Genomic DNA, 25,972 nt, shown 5'->3' with positions numbered 1-25,972 from the left:
TGGTTCTGAGACAGTGAAGGGATTTCTTCAGTATTTAAACATATTAATATAACCAGTTATATAAATCTAAATATAAAACCAATCTCCAGAAGTTTAGAGATGGCATTTACCATCTCTGTGAAAAGCTGAACATTACTAATCAATTCCAATCATATTTTTAGAAGGGGAAAACAGTGACAGCACTTGCTGAACCAGAATTACTATCGAAGTTCAAAAAGCCGATCATATTCATTTAACCACAAGCCAATCTTATTTAAATCAGGACTATCCAAAAGAAATATTCTATCAGTCATTCATGATCTGAATTCTGGTGTATGAGATCAATTTAAATATGGTACACATAAAAAAAAAGTCATGAGGCATTTTTATTTTGCAATAAATAAGACAATTATTGATCAGAAAAACTAATTTTTTCTTTCAGAAAATGACAGGTGAATTTCTGAGAACAAATATCAGTCCATGCTGGAAAGAGGTAATGTGTTGTGGTTTTTTTTTTTTCCTCAAATAACATAAACTAGGTGGACAAAGTTTGTATATACCACAGGACTTGAAGTTCTTCATTGTTTTTGTTTGTCTTTGCCTTACTATTAATGAACAGGCTTTGTAATTCTCTTATGTCAATCCTATTACTTGTTTAGAGCTATTTCTGCAAGGGTCATCAATATTCAAGGATCTTAAATCTGAGCTTAAACCTATCCAAGTTCAAGTGGAGTTCAGTAAACAGGCTTCTCACCCACTGAACATAATCAAGGATACCAGGCACAGAGAACCAAACTGTGAGTCTGCAGGTAGTTTTCTGGATGTAATTTTTAAAATTTTACATTAGGGGAAAGAATAATGATTTCACTGTTCATGTATATGGTGTGTTCTTTTGAAATATTTCAAAGTAACATTAAGTAATGACTTATCTAACTATAAAGACAAATTCTGGGTATCTTTCCCTCTTAAAGAGATTTGCACTAGTCATCTTCACTAATGTAAATTCTGTGTAAAAACATCATTTCGAGTCTGATATTCTAGACAATTAAAATAAAACCGTGAATAGGGAATTAATTGTGAAATTTAAAATTCTTCAGTCCTCCCTTCTGAGTGAAGAGAGAATTGAAGGAAAGAAAGGATGAGTCCTTGCACTTTGTATTTGAAGATTTGACTCCAAAGCTGTGAAAGGAGTATTACATTCAGTGCTAAGGCACTCTCAGACTTGGAACCAGGCACTTAACCAGTTGTGTGTTCTTGTTGTTTTATTTAATATTACATTTTTGGTTTTTTGGTGTGTTTTTTTTTTATCTTGAAAGTGGGGATAATAATGTCTGTTTCAGGTTACTTCAAAATTTAATGGCACAGAAATAATATTTTTAAAAGAAAAGTACAGGGAGTTTGTGATATTTAATAAATTAAATGAAAATTTTCTTTTGATTGATTTTATATTTCTTCTATTTTTGCCTTACTGTGGAGGTGATTATGATTACTAATAAACTTTACAGTTTGCATCATGAAAATTAATGAAGTAAAATTTTCCCACTATTTTGCCATGAATATTTTTATTAACTGCAAAAATAGCTTTTAACTACAGCATCCATTTTAAATTATATATATTTTTGGCCATTATACATGCTTCTTAGAATCACCTAACATTAAAGCTAGAAAAAATCTGAGAGATCACCTAACTAATCATGGCAATATTTTGCCTAAATATTCTGTTTATAAACTACATTTGACATTATATAAGTTGCCGAAATATATATGAGCCATTCATAAAAATGTCTATAATGAAATTATAACAATAGTTGCTAAAATAAGTGTATTTAGAAGATACAGAGATATTCAAAATAAGATATCTGCTCTGAATTTCCAGCAAGATTCTGACATTTCTATTTGCTTCAAAACAATTAAGAAAATGTCTGTATGTAGTAAGAGTAAACCTGAATAGGTTAATGTCTTTTTCTTTTATTAGGAGCAAGAATTCAGTTATACTTTGGAAGCTTATCTTTTCCCAGAATATTTGTAACTGATGATACTGGTAGACAAATAGAAGACTGCTATCTGTTATGCATTCCTGACATACAAATCATTTAAAAGGCTCCTAACATCTTCCACCTCTCCAGTCTCATTTGTTGAAAAAAGCAAAACTACTTGAGAAGAGTAGGAGCCAAGAAAACATTCTATATGCTCTGCAGTGTCTTATATCAAGGTTTCTATCACAGTTCTTCTATCCAAGTTGTTATGAACTTTAGATACTAGGGAGGGTAAAGGTAATAAAGGGATGTTTTCAACAGTATCAAGGGGTGTGTTTTATATGTAAAGGAAAGAAAACTAACATTTGCTTAATGTCAACCACTTGCTCTGCATTAATTTGTTACAGCCATTCTGAGGATGGTGTGTCCTATAATCCATTCATAATTCTGGGGATTTACTTTTAAAGAAAATTCTCATGATGATAAAAAAAATGTAAAAATTGACCTAACCCAAAATTAACAACTAAAGGTGGCAACAGAAATCCCGAATTTTGTAACTATCTCTGTAAAGTCCTCCTCCATTAAACAACTGAAATTCAGAAAATATATATAAACCACTATGACATAAATACTAAATGGAAAATCAAATTTAAATCACCACCTGCCATTTCCCACTTATGCACATATTTTTAGAAAACCTTCTTACTATTGTTTTCAAGCAATTCATGTACATTTTATTAGCCTGTATGTCATGACTCCAAATTAATTTCCCCTTTAGTAATAAATCTCCCCATTCTTAAATGTCTTGTGGCAAACAGACCTTACTAGGAGCAAATCAAAATATTATGATAAAGGACCTTAGTCAGTAATAAGATAGGAAAATATAAAACAATTTTGAGATAAACGTACAATATATGTGTGATCATGTACACACACCCATACATACACACAGAGATATTCTTTCTGTGGAAGAGATAATTAGGCATAAGCAGTGCATATATGCATGGATTACTAAATAAAATTTATATTAATTTGACTACATCTATTATTAATTTTAAATATTTTATTTGAGTATTTTAAATTTTTATTTACTAATTATCATTTTTGCTCAACTTCTATTAAGTTCCTACAACTAAATACTATACATTTTACATAATACATTTCATATCATTTAATCTTCACACAGTCTTTTGAAGTAGACACTATCATTACTCCTATTTTACAAATAAGAAAACTAAAGCACAGAGTTTTGTGATTTGCTCAAGGTCACACAGCCAATAACTGGCAGAGCAAGATTTGAACCCAAGTGTTAATGTGTTAATCATTATGCTATAATGTCACTTGGAAGCATTGTAATGCATGGTTCCTGCCCACAGGAAGCTTAGCTACTCCTTGGAGGAGAAGACATATATAGATAAATCAACTGGAGAATAATTCAAGAAATTAACTGATCTAATATGAGGTATAAAATTCCCTCTACATTGATGTTGAACCTAAGATCATATGTCACTCTTAGTAAAAATCTCCAGTTCTCAAAATCAATAAATAAAATAAAGGCGTGGATAGAGAAAGAAGAAATTATAGTTTGGGTGAAATCATTGGAGCTGTCTTTATGATTTGAGAGGTAATGGAGGTCTCCACAAACCTAGTAATAACTCCTATGAACTCCTAGATCATGGGTCTGTCAGACCTACTTGATGTGAAATTTCCAACCACTTTTTTTTAATAATAAGGGAAAAGCAGAACTGTTTTCTCCGGGAGTCCAATATGACATTGGGAAGACGGTCATGGCAAGGGTTAAAACATCTGACATCAATATATTAGCACTGGTGAGAACATTAGCCTGGCTTAGCTGATCAGATTAGTTCATAGTCACCTTGGAAAGCACAGGAGAACACAGACCTAAGGAGATGTATGGTTAGAGGTAGAAAAGGGTAGGACATGAAGCCCTGCAAGGCTGAGCAGCATACAGTGTGATACCCTTAATAAAGCACAGATCAAGACACAGAATCTTGGTTTCTATCAAAGTCAGTCAGTTAGAAAGAGACAAATAACATATGATTTCACTCATATGTGGAATTTAAGAAATAAAATAAACAATCATGGGGGAAACAAAGAGAGAGGCAAACCAAGAGATGAACTCTTTATTTTTTTTAAGATTTTTTTTTTTTTTTTTGAGAGAGAGAAAGAGGATGTGCACGCACGCAGGGGGTGGGGGGCGGCAAAGAGAGAGGGAGAGAGAGAACTCTTCAGCAGGTTCCATGCCCAGTGCAGAGCCCAATGAGGGGCTCGATCTCACAACCTTGAGTTCCTGACCTGAGTCGCAATCAAGAGTCAGATGCTTAACTGACTGAGCCACCCAGGCACTCCAGAAAATAAATTTCTGCCTCAAAAGTCTATAGTATTTTGTTAAAACAGCCTGAGAAGACTAAGATACCAGGAAGCTATGTTTACATGTGATTTTTGACAAATAGAAAAATGGCAGATAGTTTGAAAGACTGAAGTGTTAGTTTTCTTTTTTTTTTTTTTTTTTTTTTTTTTTATTTTTTTTTTTTTAAAGATTTTATTCATTTTTTTGACAGAGAGAGACATAGCGAGAGCAGGAACACAAGCAGGGGGAGTGGGAGAGGGAGAAGCAGGCTTCCCGCAGAGCAGGGAGCCCGATGTGGGACTCGATCCCAGGACCCTGGGATCATGACCTGAGCCGAAGGCAGACGCCCAACGACTGAGCCACCCAGGCGCCCTGAAGTGTTAGTTTTCAAATACATGCCACACATTGAAAAGATTTTTATACAAAACTTGGGCTACATAATAACAGCACTAAGAAGCAAACCAACTTAATTTTAGAAATTGATCTTAAAGATTGCTGAAACCATAGAACTGTCAATTCCATTTAAAAATTGAAATACCATTCTTTGAAGTATATAATTAATTTTTTTTCTATTTACTTATTTGACAAAGAGAGACACAGCGAGAGAGGGAACACAAGCAGGGGGAGTGGGAGAGGGAGAAGCAGGCCTCCTGCCGAGCATGGAGCCCGATGCGGGGCTCGATCCCAGGACCCTGGGACCACGACCTGAGCCTAAGGCAGACACCTAATGACTGAGCCACCCAGGCACCCCTAAAATTAATTTTTAAGTAGTTGCTATGAGTCTATGAGTAAAATATCTTACTTTGCTGCACAAATCTCCATACAAAGCTAAGTAAAATGTTTCCATAATTTTGCATTTTTAGTTTCAGTTTGATACATAATTGACACATTATTGCATATAAATGATGCAGAGACATAGGACTGATGATAATTTCTCAATCCACATGTATGACTGTCAAGAATTAACAGTAGACAAATCCATTTTGTCTTTTGTATCAACTTTCCAGAGTCATTATCAGTCATTTAGAATCTATTCAGATAACTAGAAATAAACAGACTCTTCTATTACATTCAGTATAAACTAACGGGGTTTAATCCAAAACAGAGAAATTTATCATTTAAATAATTACTATGTCAAGGACTTTGGGGACATGGTACTTTATTGATCTGTTATTTTTCATATTCTCATCTTGGTTTTAATGCTTATACAAAAAATTAGGTTGGTTTATTTGATTACTTTATTCATTCATTACACATTTTATTGAGGTGATGACAGACTAGAAAAAAATAAGGATTTTTGAGATCTGAGAGTCAGAGAAATCCAGATTTGAACCCTGGCTCTATCTACTCCATAGTAGTTCTGTGAGCTTTGGCAAGTCACTGAATCTCCTGAGGCCTGAGAATCCATGTCTGAAAAATGAAGATACTAATTTTGTGAGAATTACAAATAGTATGTACAAAGTACCTAGCACACAGTAAGTTCTTTAAAAATGGCTGCTGTCATTTATGGAGTAGTTACAACATGTGAAATAATTATAAGAAGACAATGATAAGTAAAAACTTGTTTCTGCCTCAGAAAAACTTACAGTAGTGGGGAAAAAGGAATGTAAAAATAAGTCCTATAAAATTGTTGTGGATGCTAGGAGAAAAGTTAGTCTAGGGCACAGTGATGAGATGACCCCAGTCTTTGCAAAACTACCAGTAAACTACAACAGTTAGTATTGAAAGCAAAGCTCTTCTTCAGAGCACTGAGAATGTACAAGTCAATTTTAAACTAGATATTCTGATTAGATCAGATCAACATATTTAAGATGATTAACAGATGTCATCATCACAGTATCACGTGAACAAGGATAATAACAATAATGAAATATTCTAGGGGTGGATTTTTTTTTTTTTTTAAGATTTTATTTACCTGACAGAGAAAGACACAGCAAGAGAGGGAACACAAGCAGGGGGAGTGGGAGAGGGAGAGGCAGGCTTCCCATTGAGCAGGGAGCCGGATGCGATGCGGGGCTCGATCCCAGGACCCCAGGATCATGACCTGAGTCAAAGGCAGATGCTTGATGACTGAGCCACCCAGGAGCCCCAGACTTGAGGTTTTTAAAGAGTATTTTTAAAACTAATGTTTAAGAATAGTCTAATTAACATTAGACTAATGTGGTTAACTAATGTTGTTAATGTGGTTAACTAATGTTGTTAATGTAGTTAACTAATGATTTTGTTATAACTAACGTTAAACTAATGTTTAAGAATTTTACTCACTTCCTATTCTAGATCATCACTATTATGTTTGAAACAGAAACTACAAGTAGGATCATTTAAAATTGTCTCATATTATTTCATAGTAAGTAAAAACCATGGTTGGGAGGTGTTAGAGTTTTAAGGGCAAAGTTTGAGGAATGTTATCCCATATCAGCCATTATTTTAAATTACAATTAAAACCCAACACTAAGAAGAAAATAAAACCCTAACCTGGCAGAATTATGTTTTATTTTATTATTTTTTAATTTTTAAACTATATGTCTCATCAACATTAACTTTTTACTTTTGCCTTTAAAAGAGTTTTTTAGTAACCTTTTAAATGAATGATATTCTGTCAAAATCATCTAAATATAATTTTTACTTAACACAGATCTTATTAACTGAAACAGTATTATAATTGTCTAAAATCAAGAAGGAACAACAACACCGATTTTTATAATATATAAGATGGAAAATGCAATTAACGGCTGAACCACAGTAAATCTTAGGTGGAATTTTCTGTCTTCTTGCCCTTCTTTATCACCAATTTCCAAGCACACACAGATGTATTTACTATCACCCAAAGTCTTTAATAATCTTGTTGTTATTTTAAATCCTTTAACCTAAAGCAGACATGGAATTTTTTAACCACTAATAATACCATTGCAAACCAAATGTTGATCATATTTTTTATTTTTTTAGATTTTATTTATTTATTCATAAGAGACACAGAGAGAGAGGCAGAGGGAGAAGCAGGCTGCCCGCTGAGCAGGGAGCCCAATGCGGGACTCGATCCCAGGACCCCGGGATCATGACCTGAGCCGAAGGCAGATGCTTAACCATCTGAGCCACCCAGGTGCCCGATCATATTTTTTAAATGACTGTTAACACTATATGTACAAACATAAAAGATACATTTTTTATTTTATTTTACAGACTCACATAGCATTTACCATGTGTCTGGATCTAAGCACCTTCCAAATACTAATTCAGTTAATTTTAGTATACTAATGCTAATTTTTTAAAAGATAAAAGATTTGAGAAAATCCAAAAACACCAAAGTGAGGTGATGACAGGGGATATTAACAGATCAAAAACACTAATAGCTAATTATACTCAAGTTGTGTCTTCCTCTGCAGAATCTTCAAGCAGTGCCAGCAAATATGCCTCATGTTTCAATATGTATATTCCAATTTGTTTTTCTGTTGACTAGTTCCCCTAGTAGTAAACAGTAGTAAATTTCACCAGTCTTTTTACTCTAACTCAAATGAAGGCATTAGGTAAAAATGGACTTTGTTTTTTACTAAATAGACAACCCAGCTGACTTAAGTCTTAGTATTTGTGAGTGCCATACTAGAAGAGTTTTGTTCTTCATGTAATTCATAGCCCAGGAAAATACCTGGCACATAGTCTCTTCCTTTTTTAAATTATTTTATTTTTTTAAATTTAATTTAATTTTATTATGTTATGTTAGTCACCATACAATACATCATTAGTTTTTGATGAAGTGATCCACGATTCCTTGTTTTCATATAACACCCAGTGCTTCATGCAGTATGTGCCCTCCTTAATACCCACCATTGGGCCAACCCATCCCCCCACCCTCCCTCCCCTCCAAAACCCTCAGTCTGTTTCTTGGAGTCCATAGTCTCTCATGGTTCGTCTCCCCCTCTGATTCCGCCCCCCTTCATTTTTCCCTTCCTTCTCCTAATGTCCTCCATGCTATTCCTTATGTTCCACAAATCAGTAAAACCATATGATAATTGACTTTCTCTGCTTGACTTATTTCACTTAGCATAATCTCCTCTAGTCCCATCCATGTTGATGTAAAAGTTGGGTATTCATCCTTTCTGATGGCTGATTAATATTCCATTGTATATATGGACCACATCTTCTTTATCCATTCATCTGTTAAAGGGCATCTCGGCTCTTTCCACAGTTTGGCTATTGCGGACATTGCTGCTACGTACATTTGGGGTGCATATGGCTCTTCTTTTCATTACATCTGTGTCTTTGGGGTAAATTCTTAAGATATATTAATTGAATCAATGAATCAGGTTTTTCCCAAGTAATGGGAATGTCTTTTCAGTAAAAGGATTCTTTGAAATTGGCAAAACTCTTATTGAAAAATGGAATTTTTTTCTACTAGATTGCTAACTAGGGTGGCAAGAAGCAAGCTATGCTTCTTTTTCTTCAACATTTGAAATAAAATTATTTTTAGATATTCTTAATGTACTTATTGTGTATTTATTATATTTATTGTGAATAGAAGCTACTCCAAATTAACTCTCAACTCTTGCAAAAAAAGAAAAAAGGCTGGCTTGTGTCTCTACTTTTTTGGGGACTAAACAGCTACCAAAGTTACCAAAAAGTTTCCATTACTTTTTTCTGTAGTGTTCTTTTGGACCAAACTAATAATATTCATTTTTCTTAGATACAAAAATTATTTTTAAGTAACTGCAATAATTAATTAAGTAGCTTGTTTTTTTTAAATATAATGTTTGTTTATTTATTTATTTTAAAGTAAGCTCTACACCGGTGTGGGGCTTGAACTCATGACCCTGAGATCAAGAGTCACATGCTTGAGGCGCCTGGGTGGCAGAGTTGGTTAAGTGTCTGACTCTTGGTTTCAACCCAGGTCATGATTTCAGGGTCATGAGATCAAGCCCCACATTGGGCTCCATGCTCATTGAAGAGTCTGCTTAAGATTCTCTCGCCCTTTCCTTCTTCCCCTTCCCCCACTCCCCAAAAAAGAGAGAGTTGCATGCTCTACTGACTGAGCCAGGCAGGCACCCCTTAAGTAGCTTTTTTTTTTTAATATTTTATTTATTTGAGAGAAAGAGTGAGTGAGAGAGAGAGCATGAGCTTGGGAGAATCAGAGGGAGAGGGAGAAGCAGACTCCTTGCTGAGCAGGGAGCCCAACACAGGGCTGGATCCCAGAGTCCTGGGACCATGATCTGAGCTGAAGGCAGATGCCCAACTGACTGTGCCACCCAGATGCCCCTTAAGTTGCTTGTTTTAACCAACATTTACTTATTTCTATTTTCCTTTATTCTTTTTCATTACTAAATCCATTCAACTTTAATATTCTTTATTACATTTATAGTTACATAAATATTGTGTAATAAATTGGTATTCCCTTGACAGCTTTTTTTAAATGGCTCAAACCGTTTATTTTGTTTATATTCCCTCTTTTACATGAACATGAGAAAGATACATGATTTAAAATCTATATCTACAGTCTCCAAGAGCTCTTGACAGTCTTTTCTTAAAAGCCTTTTCTTGAGGGGGGGAGGAGCAAGATGGCAGAGGAGTAGGAGACCTAAATTTCGTCTGGTCCCAGGAATTCAGCTAAATAGGGATCAAATCATTCTGAACACCTACAAACTCAACAGGAGATTGAAGAAAAGAATAGCAACAACTCTCTGAACAGAAAAGCAACCACTTTCTGGAAGGTAGGACATCCGGAGAAGTGAATCTGAGGCGATATTCGGGAAGATAGACAGCAGGGGAGGGGGCCTCTGTCAGCCGCTACCGGCAAGTGATAGAGCAGCAGAGCACAAAACCGGAACATTTAGAAGTCGGTTCTGCTGAGGGACGTCACTCCAGTGGCTAAGCGGGGGGTGGAACCCTCGCTGGGACAGTGTGGTCTCAGGACCCTCGGGGTCACAGAAAGACTGGGGGTGCCTGAGTGCAGCAGAGCTCCCAGGTATCGGAGCAGGGAAGCTGGCTGCAGAGACAGAGCCGAGGAGTGGGCTCTCCACTCGGGGTTGCCATAAACCATGACCCGCGGCATTGTCGGGCCACTCCTCTTCCAGCAGGGACCCAACAAGCGGCAGATCCGGGGAGACTCCCCTTCCTCCCCTGGGAGGAGTGGCGCGGGAGCACACTGCAGGAATCTGCTGGGTTTGGAGTCTCCACAAGGGGTCGTGTGCCAGAGTTAGAAATGCTCGGTCACAGGCCGGGTGAGCACAGTGCGGCTGGAGACTGGGGAGACAGGAGTGATTGCTTCTCTCTGGGGGCTCACTGAGGAGTGGGGTCCCAACTTCTCGGCTCCACTGGAGCGGAGATTGGGAGGCCGCCATTTTCACTCTCGGCCTTCAAAGCTGTGCGGAAAGCTTGCAGGGAACAAAAGCTCCTGACAGCAAACCTGAGCAGATTACTTAGCCTGGACCTGGCAAGGGCGGGGCAATTCTGCCTCTGGCAAAGACATTTGATAATCACTGTGACAGGCCCCTCCCCCACTCCCCCAGAAGATCAGCAAGAACAGCCAGCCAAGACCAAGTTTACCAATCAATGATAATGGCAGAACTCCAGCACTAGGGGAATACTGCACATAGAATTCATGGCTTTTTTCCCATGATTCTTTAGTCTTCAAAATTAATTTTTTTAATTTTCTTTTTCTTTTTTTTTGAATTTTTCTTTTTCCCTTTTTCAACCAACATCTTATCAATCCTTTTTTTAAAAATTTTTTTTTATTTTTCATTTTTAGAGTCATATCCTATCCCTTCATAGTAGTTAACCTTATTTTTGGTATATATATATATATAAGTTGTTCTGTCTTTGAAATTTTGGGATACAGTTTCTTCTAACAGACCAAAATATACCCTAAATCTCTAATGTATGGCTTTGTTCTAGTCTCCTGCCTGATCACATTCTCTCCTTTTTTTTTTTTTTTAATACTCTTCTTTCTTTTTTCAACCAACTTCTTATCTTACCAATTCCTTTTATAAAATCCTTTATAATTTTCATCTTTACAATCATATTCCATCCCTTCATCATATTTACCTTTATTTTTGTACATATATAAGCTTTTCTTTCTTTAAACTTTTGGGAAGCACTTTTTTCTAACAGACCAAAATATGCCCAAAATCTAGTGTGTAGCACTGATCTATGCACCAGCCTGATCATATTTGATCATATTCTGTTTTGTTTGTTTGTTTGTTTATCTTTTTCTTTTTTTTTTCTTTTTTCTTTCTTTCCCTTTCTTTCCCCCCAGTTTCAGGTCTCTTCTGATTTGTTTAGTGTATATTTTTCAGGGATCATTGTTACCCTGTTAGCATTTTGTTCTCTCATTCATCTATTCTCCTCTGGACAAAATGACAAGACAGAAAAAATCACCTCAAAAAAAAGAACAAGAGGCAGTACCAACTGCCAGGGACCTAATCAATACAGACATTAGTAAGATGTTGGAACTAGAGTTCAGAATGACGATTTTAAAGATACTAGCTGGGCTTTAAAAAAAGCATGGAAGATATTAGAGAAACCCTTTCTGGAGAAATAAAAGAACTAAAATCTAACTAAGTCGAAATCAAAAAGGCTATTGAGGTGCAATCAAAAATAGAGGCTCTGCTAGGATAAATGATGCAGAAGAGAAAATTAGTGATATAGAAGACCAAATGATGGAAAATAAAGCAGCTCAGAAAAAGAGAGATAAACAACTACTGGATCACAAGGGCAGAATTCGAGAGATAAGTGATACCATAAGACGAAACAATATTAGAATAATTGGGATCCCAGAAGAAGAAGAAAGAGAGAGAGGGGCAGAAGGTATATTGGAGCTAATTATAGCAGAGAACTTCCTAATTTGGAGAAGGAAACAGGCATCAAAATCCAGGAGGCACAGAGAACCCCCCTCAAAATCAATAAAAATAGGTCAACACCCCAACATCTAATAGTAAAACTTACGAGTCTCAGAGACAAAAAGAAAATCCTGAAAGGAGCTTGGGACAAGAGATCTGTAACCTACAATGGTAGAAACATTAGATTGGCAACAGACCTATCCACAGAGACCTGGCAAGCCAGAAAGGACTGGCATGATATATTCAGAGCACTAAATGAAAAAAAGATGCAGCCAAGAATACTATATCCAGCTAGGCTGTCATTGAAAATAGAAAGAGAGATAAAAATCTTCCAGGACAAACAAAAACAAAGGAATTTTCAAACAAGAAACCAGCCCTACAAGAAATATTGAAAGGGGTCCTCTAAGCAGAGAGAGCCTAAAAGTAACAGAGACCAGAAAGGAACACAGACAATATACAGTAACAGTCACCTTACAGGCAATACATGGCACTAAATTAATATCTTTCAATAGTTACCCTGAATGTAAATGGGCTACATGCCCCAATCAAAAGACTCAGGGTATCAGATTGGATAAAAAAACAAGACCCATTGATATGCTGTCTGCAACAGACACATTTTAGACCCAAAGACACCCCCAGATTGAAAGTGAGGGGGTGTAAAACAATTTACCAAGCTAATGGACACCAAAAGAAAGCTGGGGTGGCAATTCTTATATCAGACAAATTAGATTTTAAACCAAAGACTATAATAAGAGAGGAGGAAGGACACTATATCCTACTTAAAGGATCTATCCAACAAGAAGATCTAACAATTGTAAATATCTATGTCCCTAACATGGGAGCAGCCAATTATATAAGCCAATTAATAACAAAAGCAAAGAAACACATCAACAACAATACAATAATAGTGGGGGACTTTAACACCCCCCTCACTGAAATGGACAGATCATCTAAGCAAAAGATCAACAAGGAAATAAAGACTTTAAATGACACACTGGACCAAATGGACTTCACAGATATATTCAGAACATTCCATCCCAAAGCAACAGAATACACATTCTTCTCTAGTGCCCATGGAACATTCTCCAGAATAGATCACATCCTAGGTCACAAATCAGGTCTCAACAGGTACCAAAAGATTGGGATCATTCCCTGCATATTTTCAGACCACAGTGCTTTGAAACTGGAACTCAATCACAAGAGGAAAGTTGGAAAGAACTCAAATACATGGAGGTTAAAGAGCATCCAACTAAAGAATGAATGGGTCAACCAGGAAATTAAAGAAGAATTTAAAAAATTCATGGAAACCAATGAAAATGAAAACACAACTGTTCAAAATCTTTGGGATACAGCAAAGGCAGTCCTAAGAGGAAAGTATATAGCAATACAAGCCTTTCTCAAGAAACGAGAAAGGTCTCAAATACACAACCTAACCCTACACCTAAAGGAGCTGGAGAAAGAACAGCAAATCAAGCCTAAACCCAGCAGGAGAAGAGAAATAATAAAAATCAGAGCAGAAATCAATGAAATAGAAACCAAAAGAACAGTAGAACAGATCAACGAAACTAGGAGCTGGTTCTTTGAAAGAATTGACAAGATTGATAAACCCCTGGCCAGACTTATCAAAAAGAAAAGAGAAATGACCCAAATCAACAAAATCATGAATGAAAGAGGAGAGATCACAACCAACACCAAAGAAATACAAACCATTATAAGAACATATTATAAGCAACTATATGGCAGCAAATTAGATAATCTGGAAAAAATGGATGCATTCCTGGAGATGTATCAACTACCAAACTGAACCAGGAAGAAATAGAAAACCTGAACAGACCTATAACCACTAAGGAAATTGAAGCAGTAATAAAAAATCTCCCAACAAACAAGAGCCCAGAAGCCAGAATTCTACCAAACATTTAAAGAAGAATTAATACCTATTCTTCTGAAACTGTTCCAAAAAATAGAAATGGAAGGAAAACTTCCAAACTTGTTTATGAGGCCACCATTACCTTGATCCCAAAACCAGACAAAGACCCCATCAAAAAGGAGAATTACAGACCAATAACCTTGATGAACATGGCTGCAAAAATTCTCACCAAAATACTAGCCAATAGGATCCAACAGTACATTAAAAGGATTATTCACCACGACCAAGTGGAATTTATCCCTGGGCTGCATAGGTTGGTTCAACATCCACAAATCAATCAATGTGATACAATACATTAATAAAAGAAAGAACAAGAACCATATGATCCTCTCAATAGATGCAGAAAAAGCATTTGACAAAGTACAGCATCCTTTCTTGATCAAAACTCTTCAGAGTATAGAGATAGAGGGTACATACCTCAATATCATAAAAGTCATCTATGAAAAACCCACAGCGAATATCATTCTCAATGGGGAAAAACTGAGAGCTTCCCCCTAAGGTCAGGAACACGGCAGGGATGTCCACTATGACCACTTCTATACAACATAGTATTAGAAGTCCTAGCCACAGCAATCAGACAACATAAAGAAATAAAAGGCATCCGAATCAGCAAAGAAGAAGTCAAACTCTCACTCTTTGCAGATGATATGATACTTTATGTGGAAAACCCAAAAGACTCCACCCCAAAACTGCTAGAACTCCTACAGGAATTCAGTCAAGTGGCAGGATATAAAATCAATGCACAGAAATCAGTGGCATTCCTATACACCAACAACAAGACAGAAGAAAGAGAAATTAAGGAGTCGATCCCATTTACAATTGCATCCAAAACCATAAGATACCTAGGAATAAATCTAACCAAAGAGGCAAAGAATCTGTACTCAGAAAACTATAGAATACTCATGAAAGAAATTGAGGAAGACACAAAGAAATGGAAAAACGTTCCATGCTCATGGATTGGAAGAACAAATATTGTGAAGATGTCAATGCTACCTAGAGCAATCTACACATTTAATGCAGTCCTTATCAAAATACCATCACCTTTTTTCAAACAAATGGAACAAGTAATCCTAAAATTTGTATGGAACCAGAAAAGATCCCAAATAGCCAGAGGAATATTGAAAAAGAAAAGCAAAGCTGGCGGCATCACAATTCCAGACTTCCAGCTCTATCACAAAGCTGTCATCATCAAGACTGTGTGGTACTGGCACTAAAACAGACACATAGATCAATGGAACAGAATAGAGAGCCCAGAAATGGACCCTCAACTCTATGGTCAACTCATCTTCGACAAAGCATGAAAGAATGTCCAATGGAAAAAAGACAGTCTCTTCAACAAATGGTGTTGGGAAAATTGGACAGCCACATGCAGAAGAATGAAACTGGACCATTTCCTTACACCACACACAAAAATAGACTCAAAATGGTTGAAAGACCTCAATGTGAGACAGGAGTCCATCAAAATACTAACGGAGAACACAGGCAGCAACCTCTTCGACCTCAGCCGCAGCAACTTCTTCCTAGAAACATCGCCAAAGGCAAGGGAAGCCAGGGCAAAAATGAACTATTGGGACTTCATCAAGATAAAAAGCTTTTGCACAGCAAAAGAAACAGTCCACAAAACCAAAAGACAACCGACAGAATGGGAGAAGATATTTGCAAATGACATATCAGATAAAGGGCTAGTATCCAAAATCTATAAAGAACTTATCAAACTCAACACCCAAAGAACAAATGATCCAAACAAGAAATGGGCAGAAGACATGAACAGACATTTTTCCAAAGAAGACATCCAAATGGCCAACAGACACATGAAAAAGTGCTCAACATTGCTCCGCATCAGGGACATCCAAATCAAAACATCAGTGAGATACTACCTCACACCAGTCAGAATGGCTAAAATTAACAAGTCAGGAAATGACAGATGTTGGCGGGGATGCGGAGAAAGGGGAACCCTCCTACACTGTTGGTGGGAATGCAAGCTGGTGCAACCACTCTGGAAAACAGTATAGAGGTTCTTCAAAAAGTTGAAAATAGAGCTACCATACAACCCAGCAATTGCACTACTGGGTATTTACCCCAAAGATACAAATGTAGGGATCAGAAGGGGTACATGCACCCCGGTGTTTATAGCAGCAATGTCCACAATAGCCAAACTGTGGAAAGAGCCAAGATGTCCATCAACAGATGAATGGTTAAAGAAGAGGTGGTATATATATACAATGGAATATTATGCAGCCAGCAAAAGGAATGAGATCTTGCCATTTGCAACGATGTGGATAGAAATGGAGGGTATTATGCTGAGCAAAATAAGTCAATCAGAGAAAGACATGTATCATATGATCTCACTGATATGAGGAATTCTTAATCTCAGGAAACAAACTGAGGGTTGCTGGAGTGGTGGGGGGTGGGAGAGATGGGGTGGCTGGGTGATAGACATTGGGGAGGGTATGTGCTATGGTGAGTGCTGTGAATTGTGTAAGACTGTTGAATCACAGACCTGTACCTCTAAAACAAATAATATTATATGTTAAAAAAAGAAAAAAAAGGAGATAGTATGAAGGGAAAAATGAAGGGGGGGAATCGGAGGGAGAGATGAACCATGAGAGACTATGGACTCTGAGTAACAAACTGAGGGTTCTGGGGGGTGGGGTGGGGGGATGGATTAGCCTGGTGATGGGTATTAAAGAGGGCACGTACTGAATGGAGCACTGGATGTTATACGCAAACAATGAGTCATGGAACACTACATCAAAAACTAATGATGTAATGTATGGTGATTAACATAATAAACAAACCAAAAAAAAGCCTTTTCTTGTTCAAGTGGGTAAAATCAAATTGGCAAAGATCTTTGACAACCAGTGATTCTGGGTAGATACTATAGTGATGGAAACAATAAAATTATGAGACCATAAAGTTATGCTGGGAGCAGATGTCAAAGCAAAAAAGGAATCAAGACAGAGAATTCTGGCTTACCATTTCATGCCTTGGGAAAGCACCAAACAAACCAAGTCCAAGCACAAATCAATAAAAAACTAAGATGGGACTAAAAGCATAAGTTGGATGACATCATTACCTAAAACTGACTGTAAGAAAGAGGCAAAGGGGAGAAGGTAAAGGAAGAAAGAGTAAAAAGATGGTATATCACTGTTAGTATATCCTCCCTGACTCGGAAATTTCAAAAAAAAATCACAACTGTATGGACCCTTTAGGGAATGTGTTAGTATGTATAATAATAGAGTTTTCCAGATGATGGAAAGATAATTAAGTAAACAAGTTAGATTTATGTGAACGAAGAATAAATAAGTTCTATATCATGGCATCAATGAACTTCCTATGAATAAAATTCCATGTGCTTTTGGTAGATATTGTGACATATTTTAGCCAAAATTCTATAGGCATAGTTACTAATTGTTATCATTTGCTTGGTGGGTAACATCATCAAAACTTGCTTTATGGTATGGAGAGATGTTCTGGTGTTAGTTTTTGAATAGCATTGTTCCTTAGATCATTATTCTTTAATGCCAATTCAGAAGTAGGATTTGTCAAACCTTATTGAAAAAAATGACTCTATTACAGTATGTTAACGTTCATCTAGGTTCAAATCCTTGCTCTACCACTTACTATGTGATCATAGATAGATAACTTAAACTCTCTGTCCTTCCTCAATTGTAAAATGGCATTAACAATTGTCCTTGCCAATATGGCTATGTGAGAATTAAATGATTTTTGATACATAAAGTAATTGGAACAATGTCTGGCACAAAGTAAGTATTAACAGTAAGTATATAATTATTATTAATTTTTAAAATTGTGTTATACAAAATATTGGGATATAATTGTATGATATTTGGTAACAAAATAAAAAAATAAGAAATAATGTTCACTAAGTACATAGACTTAAATTAAAGGCTTTTTAAGTAAAAACAAACTGCAAATTACATAAAATCTTTAGGTCAAAATATCTTTAATAATACAAACATTAAAGTAATGTCCTTTTACGAGGAGGCAGAAACATCCTAAACACCATCATTTAGTGAGAACTCTTAGCCTAGCATGGAACTTGGCAGCAAGAGAATAATAGGATATAATTATATATATTCTAGTATTCATCATTACTTCTTTGTTTATGCTATAGATTATATCAAATCTAAACCTAAAATGGAAGAAGCCAAAAGCCAAAGTTTGGAGGAAGACTTTGAAGGACAGGCCACACATACAGGTATGCAAATCCAAAGAAAAAAAAATCATTAAGTTAAATTAAATGTGGATATCTCTAATGTTCTTACTGCCCTTATTGAGTATGAAATTTAAGTAATATCTTTGAATGGTTTGATGGAATCATCTAAAAAATATTTGAGTGGGAAAATTAATGTGAAATCAAATACTCTTAAAGTAGTTTTATTTAGATGTCAAAGAATGAGAAAAACACTAATTATTGAGAAATTCTTAATACCCAACTATCATAAGCCCTCTTCTACATTATAATTAAGCTCTTTCCTCTCTAATTTCCCCCACTATGATCTTTCTTTGCAATTGTAAACAATAGTAGACAAAAAGGTAAATAGTTTTTAATTTTAATTTTTTGAATCTGAAGAAAATAAAGAAATGATAAAACATTCTTAAATCAAATGGATTTCAGCATTCCTCTAGAAACACTGACTTCAATTCATTTCATCCAGAGCCTGTTTTCCTAATCTGTTAAATTGTATGGGACTGTATATATGCCACTACTGAGTTTAAAAATCAAATAGCATGTCAGTTTAAAAGTTTAGCTTGTACCTGTTAAGCCTCTTCATTTATTTTGTATACCTGCAACTAGAATAATATTGTATACCAACTATACTTCAGTTAAAAAATAAATAACATTAAAAAAATAAATAAAAATAACAGTTTAGGGTTTTTAAGTCTATTGAATCTTATTAAACTAATATTTTCCCCTCTCTTTTAATAATACGAAATGGACTCTTTAAATTTAGCCAAAGAGTTGAATGAATTCACATGAGTACTAGACAAAATGCATGGGAGTTCATTTTATTATTTTATTTTATTCTATTCTATTCTATTTTATTTATTTAAGAGAGAGAGCAAACATGAGCAGGGGTAGGGGCAGAGGGAGAGGGACAAGCAGACTGCCCGCTGAGCAGAGAGCCCCACCTGGGCTTGATTCCAGGACCTGAAGATCATGACCTGAGCCGAAGGCAGATGCTTAACCAACTGAGCCACCCAGGTGCCCCAGGAATTCATTTTATAACAACAGTGTGAAGAGTACCTTTCTAAGTATGACAGAACCAAGAAACCATAGAGGAAGATTGATAAATTCAGCTATAAAAATGAGGGAGGGAGGGAAGGAAGGAAAGAAATGTCTGTTGATAGGTCATCAGTAGCAAATTTCAAAAAACATTTGACAAACTGGGGGAAACCAGCTGCAATTCAATTGACAAAGGGTTAATTTCCTAATAAATACTGAAAGTTCCTACAAATCAATAAGAAAAATAACAACAATCAAATGGAGAAATGAGCAAAAGATAGGTCAGAAAAAAATAGCACTTATGGAGTTAGTACTATAGTGAGATACAGTTTTTTCACACTGTAAAAGTAAAAAGTTTAATAAGACACTTTGAAAAGAGGCATACTCATACATTACTGGTAGGAGTGTAAACTAGCACAACCTCCTTAAGAGTAGTTTAGCAATATCAAAATTAGAAATATATATACTTTTTGACCAAGTGATTCTAATACAATAACCTATAGATAGACCTGCATAGATAGAAAAAAATGTATGTGCAAGGTTCTTCACTCAGGATTATATATTATAGAAGAAATGGGGAAGCAACAATATACATCAACAAGAAACTTTTTTAAGTAAATGAATATCTACACAATGTAATACCATGCCTCCATTTTTTTAAAAAAAGGAAGAATCTCTTTATGCATGTATATGAAAAAAATCTCTGAGATATATTATGAATTAAGAAAAGCAAGGTGAGAAAAAGTGTAAAAAAAAACTTGTAAAAAAAAAAAAGAAAAAAGATTCTCTTTTCTACACATATAAACACATGCAATACATATTTTGTATAAACAGAAAACATATCTGGAAGATGAAGACAATACAAGTAAACAGAAAACAATGAATATAATTTTAATATAAGTAACTTTATATTAAAAGTATATATTAGATATTAAATAAATTAAGAAATTGTTAAGAAATATGTGGAAGAAAGAGAATACATCCACACATATAATATTAAAGGTATAGATATGGCTAATCTTTAGTGAAGCATATTTAAAACTCCATATTTCCAAGGATTTAGGCCTTCTAAGCACTTTTACCATTTATCAGGACAACTGAACATCTGAATTCCAGTTGGATCATCCTTGACTTAGTTTTTCCTAATCTGCAAATCCCATCCTCTCTCCATTTGTAAAAGGTTCTTAGAATCTTTTTTTTTTTTTTTTTTTTTTTGACAGAGAGAGACAGCAAGAGAGGGAACACAAGCAGGGGGAGTGGGAGAGGGAGAAGCAGGTTTCCCACCAAGCAGGGAGTCTGATGCGGGGCTCGATCCCAGGACCCTGGGATCATGACCTGAGCCAAAGGCAGACGCTTAATGACTGAGCCACCCAGGCATCCCAAAGATTCTTAAGAGGAATTGGATGATTATGTAATAATTTTCTTAAAGCCATTTTAGTTCTGTTATTTGAGGTCAGGTCTTCTCTAACTGGTTGTCTTGTATGTGATATTGTTGTTGTTTTCTGGATCTTGATATCACTTCAGTTTGTTTCCCCAATAATCCTAGTGTCCCTGTTAATAGTGTGATGCCAATTCTAGATTATTGCTGAAGCTTCCTTCTTATTTAATAAAAGTGCTATTTTTCTAAAATTCTAGTTCCCCTCTACATTCTAATGTTTTAATATCTTTACCCTCAAATTTTGCCAATAGTTGAAAGTATGTAATTTGTATTTTCATTAATGTAGATGTTTCAGAGAAATTCTTAACCAAAACCCATTTAACAAGATTAATGTGGGAAAACATTTTTATGAGCAGGGCAGTCAGACATTTCTAGCCCAAACAAGATGTTTTTTTATGATACAGAAGATGACAAGTCTATTCCAGTGATGATACTTACACAAATCTCAATTGTATAAATAGTTGTTTTGAAAATAGAGAGGGAAACGATTTGTTTTTTCTTTTATTCCAGGACCCAAAGGAGTAATAAATGATTGGAGAAAGTTTAAATTAGAGAGTGAAGACAGTGATTCAGTTCCACCTAGAAAGAAGGAGATTCTCAGACAAATGTCTTCTCCTCAGAGTAGAGATGACAAAGACTCAAAAGAAAGATTCAGCAGAAAGGTAAGGAAAAATCAATAGTAAATAACTTATAATGTGTTTTTAGTCTAAATGACTCTAAAGAATCACTTTAGAGATATAAAATATTTTTATTTATTTATTATAATTTTTATTATAATATTTATTTATATTTATTATAATATTGTTTATGTTGGCAAAAAAAAAAACCCAGGAAATGAAGTAAATACCTGTGAAGGTATTCCATATTTAAAAATGTATAGCAGCTATTAAAAGAATGAGTTATAAATACATGAGCTGACTTACAGGCAGTTCCGTAAAATGAGAAAACAAGATAATGGAGTATTTTAGGTTATATGATGATCCCATTCTCTAGAGCAAAGGGAAAAAAAATACACATCACTGTATATGTTTTTACACTTATATAATTATATGAACAATATGTGAAAGTTTGGAAAGACACTCACCAACTTGACAATATTGGTTATTTAGAAGGGTGGGATTGATTGAAAGATCTCAACTTCCTTTTTCCAAATAGGAAAAAGAAGGTAAGAAGAATAAGCCACATATTTTTAAAGGTATCATGATTTTTTTAAAGCAGAATTAAAAAAATCTCACTTATTTACTTGTTATATAATGTGTATGTCCATGTGCTATGTCAAAATATGTTAATGGAGATTATCTCAGAGTATTAGAGTGGTGAAATTTCACTATTTATTACTTTCTTCCTTTAGCTTTTAACCCATTTTTGAATCCTTATAATTAGCATGCATTATTTATATAACAATAATAACAACAACAATCATATTAATTTAAAACCCATTAAGTGACTTCCATTGTGGAGTAAATCACTTTAGTGGGTTATTTATCTCCAAACCAATGCGTATGAGTTGCATATTGATTCTCAACAGACAGACTACATCAGAAACATCAAGATCTTGTTTCCAGATTTGGGTTCCTTCACTGAGACACTATGTGATATAGATGAGACAATTAAATTTTCCCATCTGAAGAATTGCAACAACACATCCTCTCTTTGTTTTAAAGAAATGTGAAGAGAAAATAAATGTAAAAGTATTTGAAACATGTAAAATACCATACAAATGAGAGACATTATGATTATTAAAGGTGTTGTACAGGTTAAGCTTGAGAAGTGTATCTGAATGCCTAAATGCCTGAATATATGAACGGAACAAATTCTCACAAATGCATATGTAAATCAATATTATAATATTGATACAATATTTGTATGGTTCAGTCTGTTAAATTAACAGAACTATGGTAGCAACTTAAAAATTATAGAAAACATTTAACATTTTTTAGGATTAAAACAAATAAAATTGAGAATTATCTTAAAGCAAAAAAGTAATATGACAGGAAAAAGAAAGAGGACATTAGAAAAACAAATATAAGAGGCAGAAATGAGAAGGAATTAATGAAAGCACCAGATATTTCTACTTAACCTGAATCTTAATATCATCTATAAAATGAGAGTAATAATACCTACCTCATAGGTTTATTGTGAGGATTAAGTAAAATAATCTATGCAAAGTGCCTAAGACATAATAGATTTTCCATAAATACTGTTTCTTGCCTTCTCAATTCTCCTCCACTTTAAAAATTATCAGCAGTTGCTGTTTGAGAGGCTACTTGATGGCAAAGCAGCAGCGAATCCAACTTCTGTGATTCTGGGTGGCTCCACGTCTCTCAATCATACTATGCCCCACATCGTTCCTTCATATATATGTACATACACATGTATACATACATATATATGTATTTTGGTGGAGGAGGAGAGTGTTTAGCATTCTATGGAATAAGTTAATAATGGTGTAGCTATTAAAAAGCTCTGTAGGTACTTTTATACCCTAGCTGCAGTGGAAAGTAGCTGTCTTGGAAGATGGAAGTCTTTTCTCACTTTAGCCTAAACCAGTAGCTAAGAATCACCTGAAGGGCTCATTTAAAGATGGCTCACTCAGCCTCACACATACAAGTTCTAATTCAGTAGATCTGGGGTGGTGCTCCAAAATTTGCCTTTCCCAGAATTTCTCAGGTGCTGCTGTTGCTGCTGACCCAGCATTAACCTCTTGAATGATCTTATGAACAGCAAATAATAGTAAAAGCTGTCTTGCTTGAATTCTATCCCATATATTCCAAAAAGTCAGTAAGTGATAAGATATAATCTTTTTTTTTTCTTTTTAAAGATATAATCTTTTAAAGAACTTTTGTGGAGGAGACACTAATATTTAAAGGCATTTGTTGGGGACACATTTAAATTATGTGTGTATACTCTTTTTATTTTTTAGGAAAGCCACTCCAGAGTAGACCCTGCTGGGATTTTTTTTCACCCAAAGTGATGGGTAGCTAACTGGCACATTTTTTACTGAGATTGTGACCATCTCGTGGCTCAACTATATTCAGTAATATTTAGGCATGCATTTAATCATGCAATAATTACTGAGCTCCCATTTCATGCCAGACACTACAGCAGATAGTGAAGAGAGATGAATGATACAAAATTCCTGCCCCATGGGACATATCAGTTATAAAAACTATTATGAGGGCGCCTGGGTGGCTCAGTCGTTAAGCGTCTGCCTTCGGCTCAGGTCATGATCCCAGGGTCCTGGGATCGAGTCCCACATCGGGCTCCCTGCTCGGCAGGAAGCCCGCTTCTCCCTCTCCCACTCCCCCTGCTTGTGTTCCTGCTCTCGCTATCTCTCTGTCAAATAAATAAAAATAATAATAATAATAACTATTATGAAATAAATAAATATATAACACAATGTCAGATAGTGTTTGTTGTTATGAAGAAAAATAAACCAATATAAGGAATAGAAAGCATGGTATGGGGACTCTTTTAGGTAGTATAATCAAAGAAGGTAATATTTGAACAAAGGCTTGAATGTGGTGAAGAAGGAAAAGGCCTTCACATCAGGAGTGAGGTAGGATGGTGGGGAGAAAACAGTAAATGCAAAATTTTTGAGTTGAGAATAGGTTTGGTATGTCTAAAGATTATAAATTACTGGGGGCGCCTAGGTGGCTCAGTTGGTTAAGCATCTGCCTTCAGCTCAGGTCATGATCCCAGGGTCCTGGGATGGAGCCCTGCATAGGACTCCTGCTCAGTGGGAAACCTGCTTCTCCCTCTCCCTCTGCCCCTCCTCCCTGCGTGTGCATGTGCGTGCTCCCTCTCTCAAATAAATAAATAAAATCTTTAAAAAAATATTAAAAAGAATATAAACTTCTGACCAAATTATCTCTATCATTTCTTTTGTTTATTTCTAGATGAGCATTCAAGAATATGAATTAATTCACAGGGACAAAGAAGATGAAAATTGCCTTCGTAAATACCGTAGACAATGTATGCAGGATATGCACCAGAAGCTGAGTTTTGGGCCTAGATATGGGTTTGTATATGAGTTGGAAACTGGGGAGCAATTCCTGGAAACCATTGAAAATGAGCAGAAAATCACCACAATTGTTGTTCATATTTATGAAGATGGCATTAAGGGTTGTGATGCTCTAAACAGTAGCTTTACATGCCTTGCAGCTGAATACCCTATAGTCAAGTTTTGTAAAATAAAAGCTTCTAATACAGGTGCGGGCGACCGCTTTTCCTCAGATGTACTCCCCACACTGCTCGTCTACAAAGGTGGGGAACTCATAAGCAATTTTATTAGTGTTACAGAACAGTTTGCTGAAGAATTTTTTGCTGGGGATGTGGAGTCTTTCCTAAATGAATATGGGTTACTACCTGAAAGAGAGATACATGCCCTAGATCAGACCAACATGGAAGAAGATACTGAATAAAGAGTCATTATGTCAACATCTCATATTTCTCCTTTACAAGTTGAATATTGATTTTGGTAGTATCCATATTCCTTTAGAGAACACCAAGTATGGCCATGGTTATTTTAATTTGTGAGAAAAAAAAGATTGACGCTAAAATTATTTTATTAGCATTACTTAAATGAATAGAAGGCTTTACTACAAAATATTGTAGTCTTCAGCAATATGTTAGTAGACAAAGAGGGTATGAATAATATTGTGACAGTTTTCAAAAATCCCTTTCAAGTTATGTGCTGGCTTTTTTACTCCTTGTTTTTTCCTCAGTGGTATTATTTGGACTTTTCAAATTACATTATCAATCATAATTTTGCTTGTGTGATAAGAATAAAGTCTCATGAGGAAATAAGTTTTCTATTTGAAGTCTATTCTTTCTCAAGTACTACATTATCAAGGCCCTAAAAACATTACATAACCCAAAATACAAAAAAAATCATTCAGTAAGATATCTTATATTATATATATATATATATATATATATATATATATATATATATAAAATCATTCAGTAAGACATCTTACATTTTATATATATATATATATATATATATATATATATATCTTATAAGAAACTTAGAAACTTTGTGTCACATTAAAGTTTTTAAAAAAAGGTAGTATTTTTTTTTAAAATACAACCTCAGAAGCTAACCTTATTTAGGAAAAAAATTTTATTCTATGGACAAAAGAATATTTGGTAGTGATAATAATTACAACTATCATTTTTTAATTACCTATTATGGGCCA

The 25,972-nt window shown here is 35.1% G+C and overlaps 2 protein-coding genes across 3 annotated transcripts in view; one reads left to right on the top strand and one right to left on the bottom strand.

The window, feature by feature from the left end:
* ODR4 (odr-4 GPCR localization factor homolog) overlaps positions 1-25,972 on the bottom strand; it is a 108,104-nt gene that overhangs the window by 24,171 nt on the left and 57,961 nt on the right. The gene's annotated exons all lie outside the window — the stretch shown is intronic.
* Positions 438-25,577, top strand: PDC (phosducin). Its single transcript, XM_032393227.1, has 4 exons — positions 438-776; positions 18,218-18,301; positions 21,279-21,430; positions 24,668-25,577. The coding sequence occupies exons 2-4, from the start codon at positions 18,241-18,243 to the stop codon at positions 25,190-25,192; spliced, it is 738 nt and encodes a 245-aa protein (XP_032249118.1). The 5' UTR covers positions 438-776; positions 18,218-18,240; the 3' UTR covers positions 25,193-25,577.

Source organism: Phoca vitulina, unplaced genomic scaffold, assembly GCF_004348235.1.
Source record: "Phoca vitulina isolate PV1807 unplaced genomic scaffold, GSC_HSeal_1.0 scaffold71, whole genome shotgun sequence".
Lineage (NCBI taxonomy): Eukaryota > Metazoa > Chordata > Mammalia > Carnivora > Phocidae > Phoca > Phoca vitulina.
This window is presented reverse-complemented; position numbering and strand designations above follow the sequence as displayed.

What these genes read in the sequence shown, in the direction of transcription:
- PDC (XM_032393227.1), top strand. Translation starts at nt 18,241, where the DNA reads ATGGAAGAAGCCAAAAGCCAAAGTTTGGAGGAAGACTTTGAAGGACAG. An exon ending in AGGACAGGCCACACATACAG is followed by an intron (nt 18,302 to 21,278) that starts GTATGCAAATCC and finishes CTTTTATTCCAG; the next exon opens with GACCCAAAGGAGTAATAAAT. An exon ending in AAGAAAGATTCAGCAGAAAG is followed by an intron (nt 21,431 to 24,667) that starts GTAAGGAAAAAT and finishes GTTTATTTCTAG; the next exon opens with ATGAGCATTCAAGAATATGA.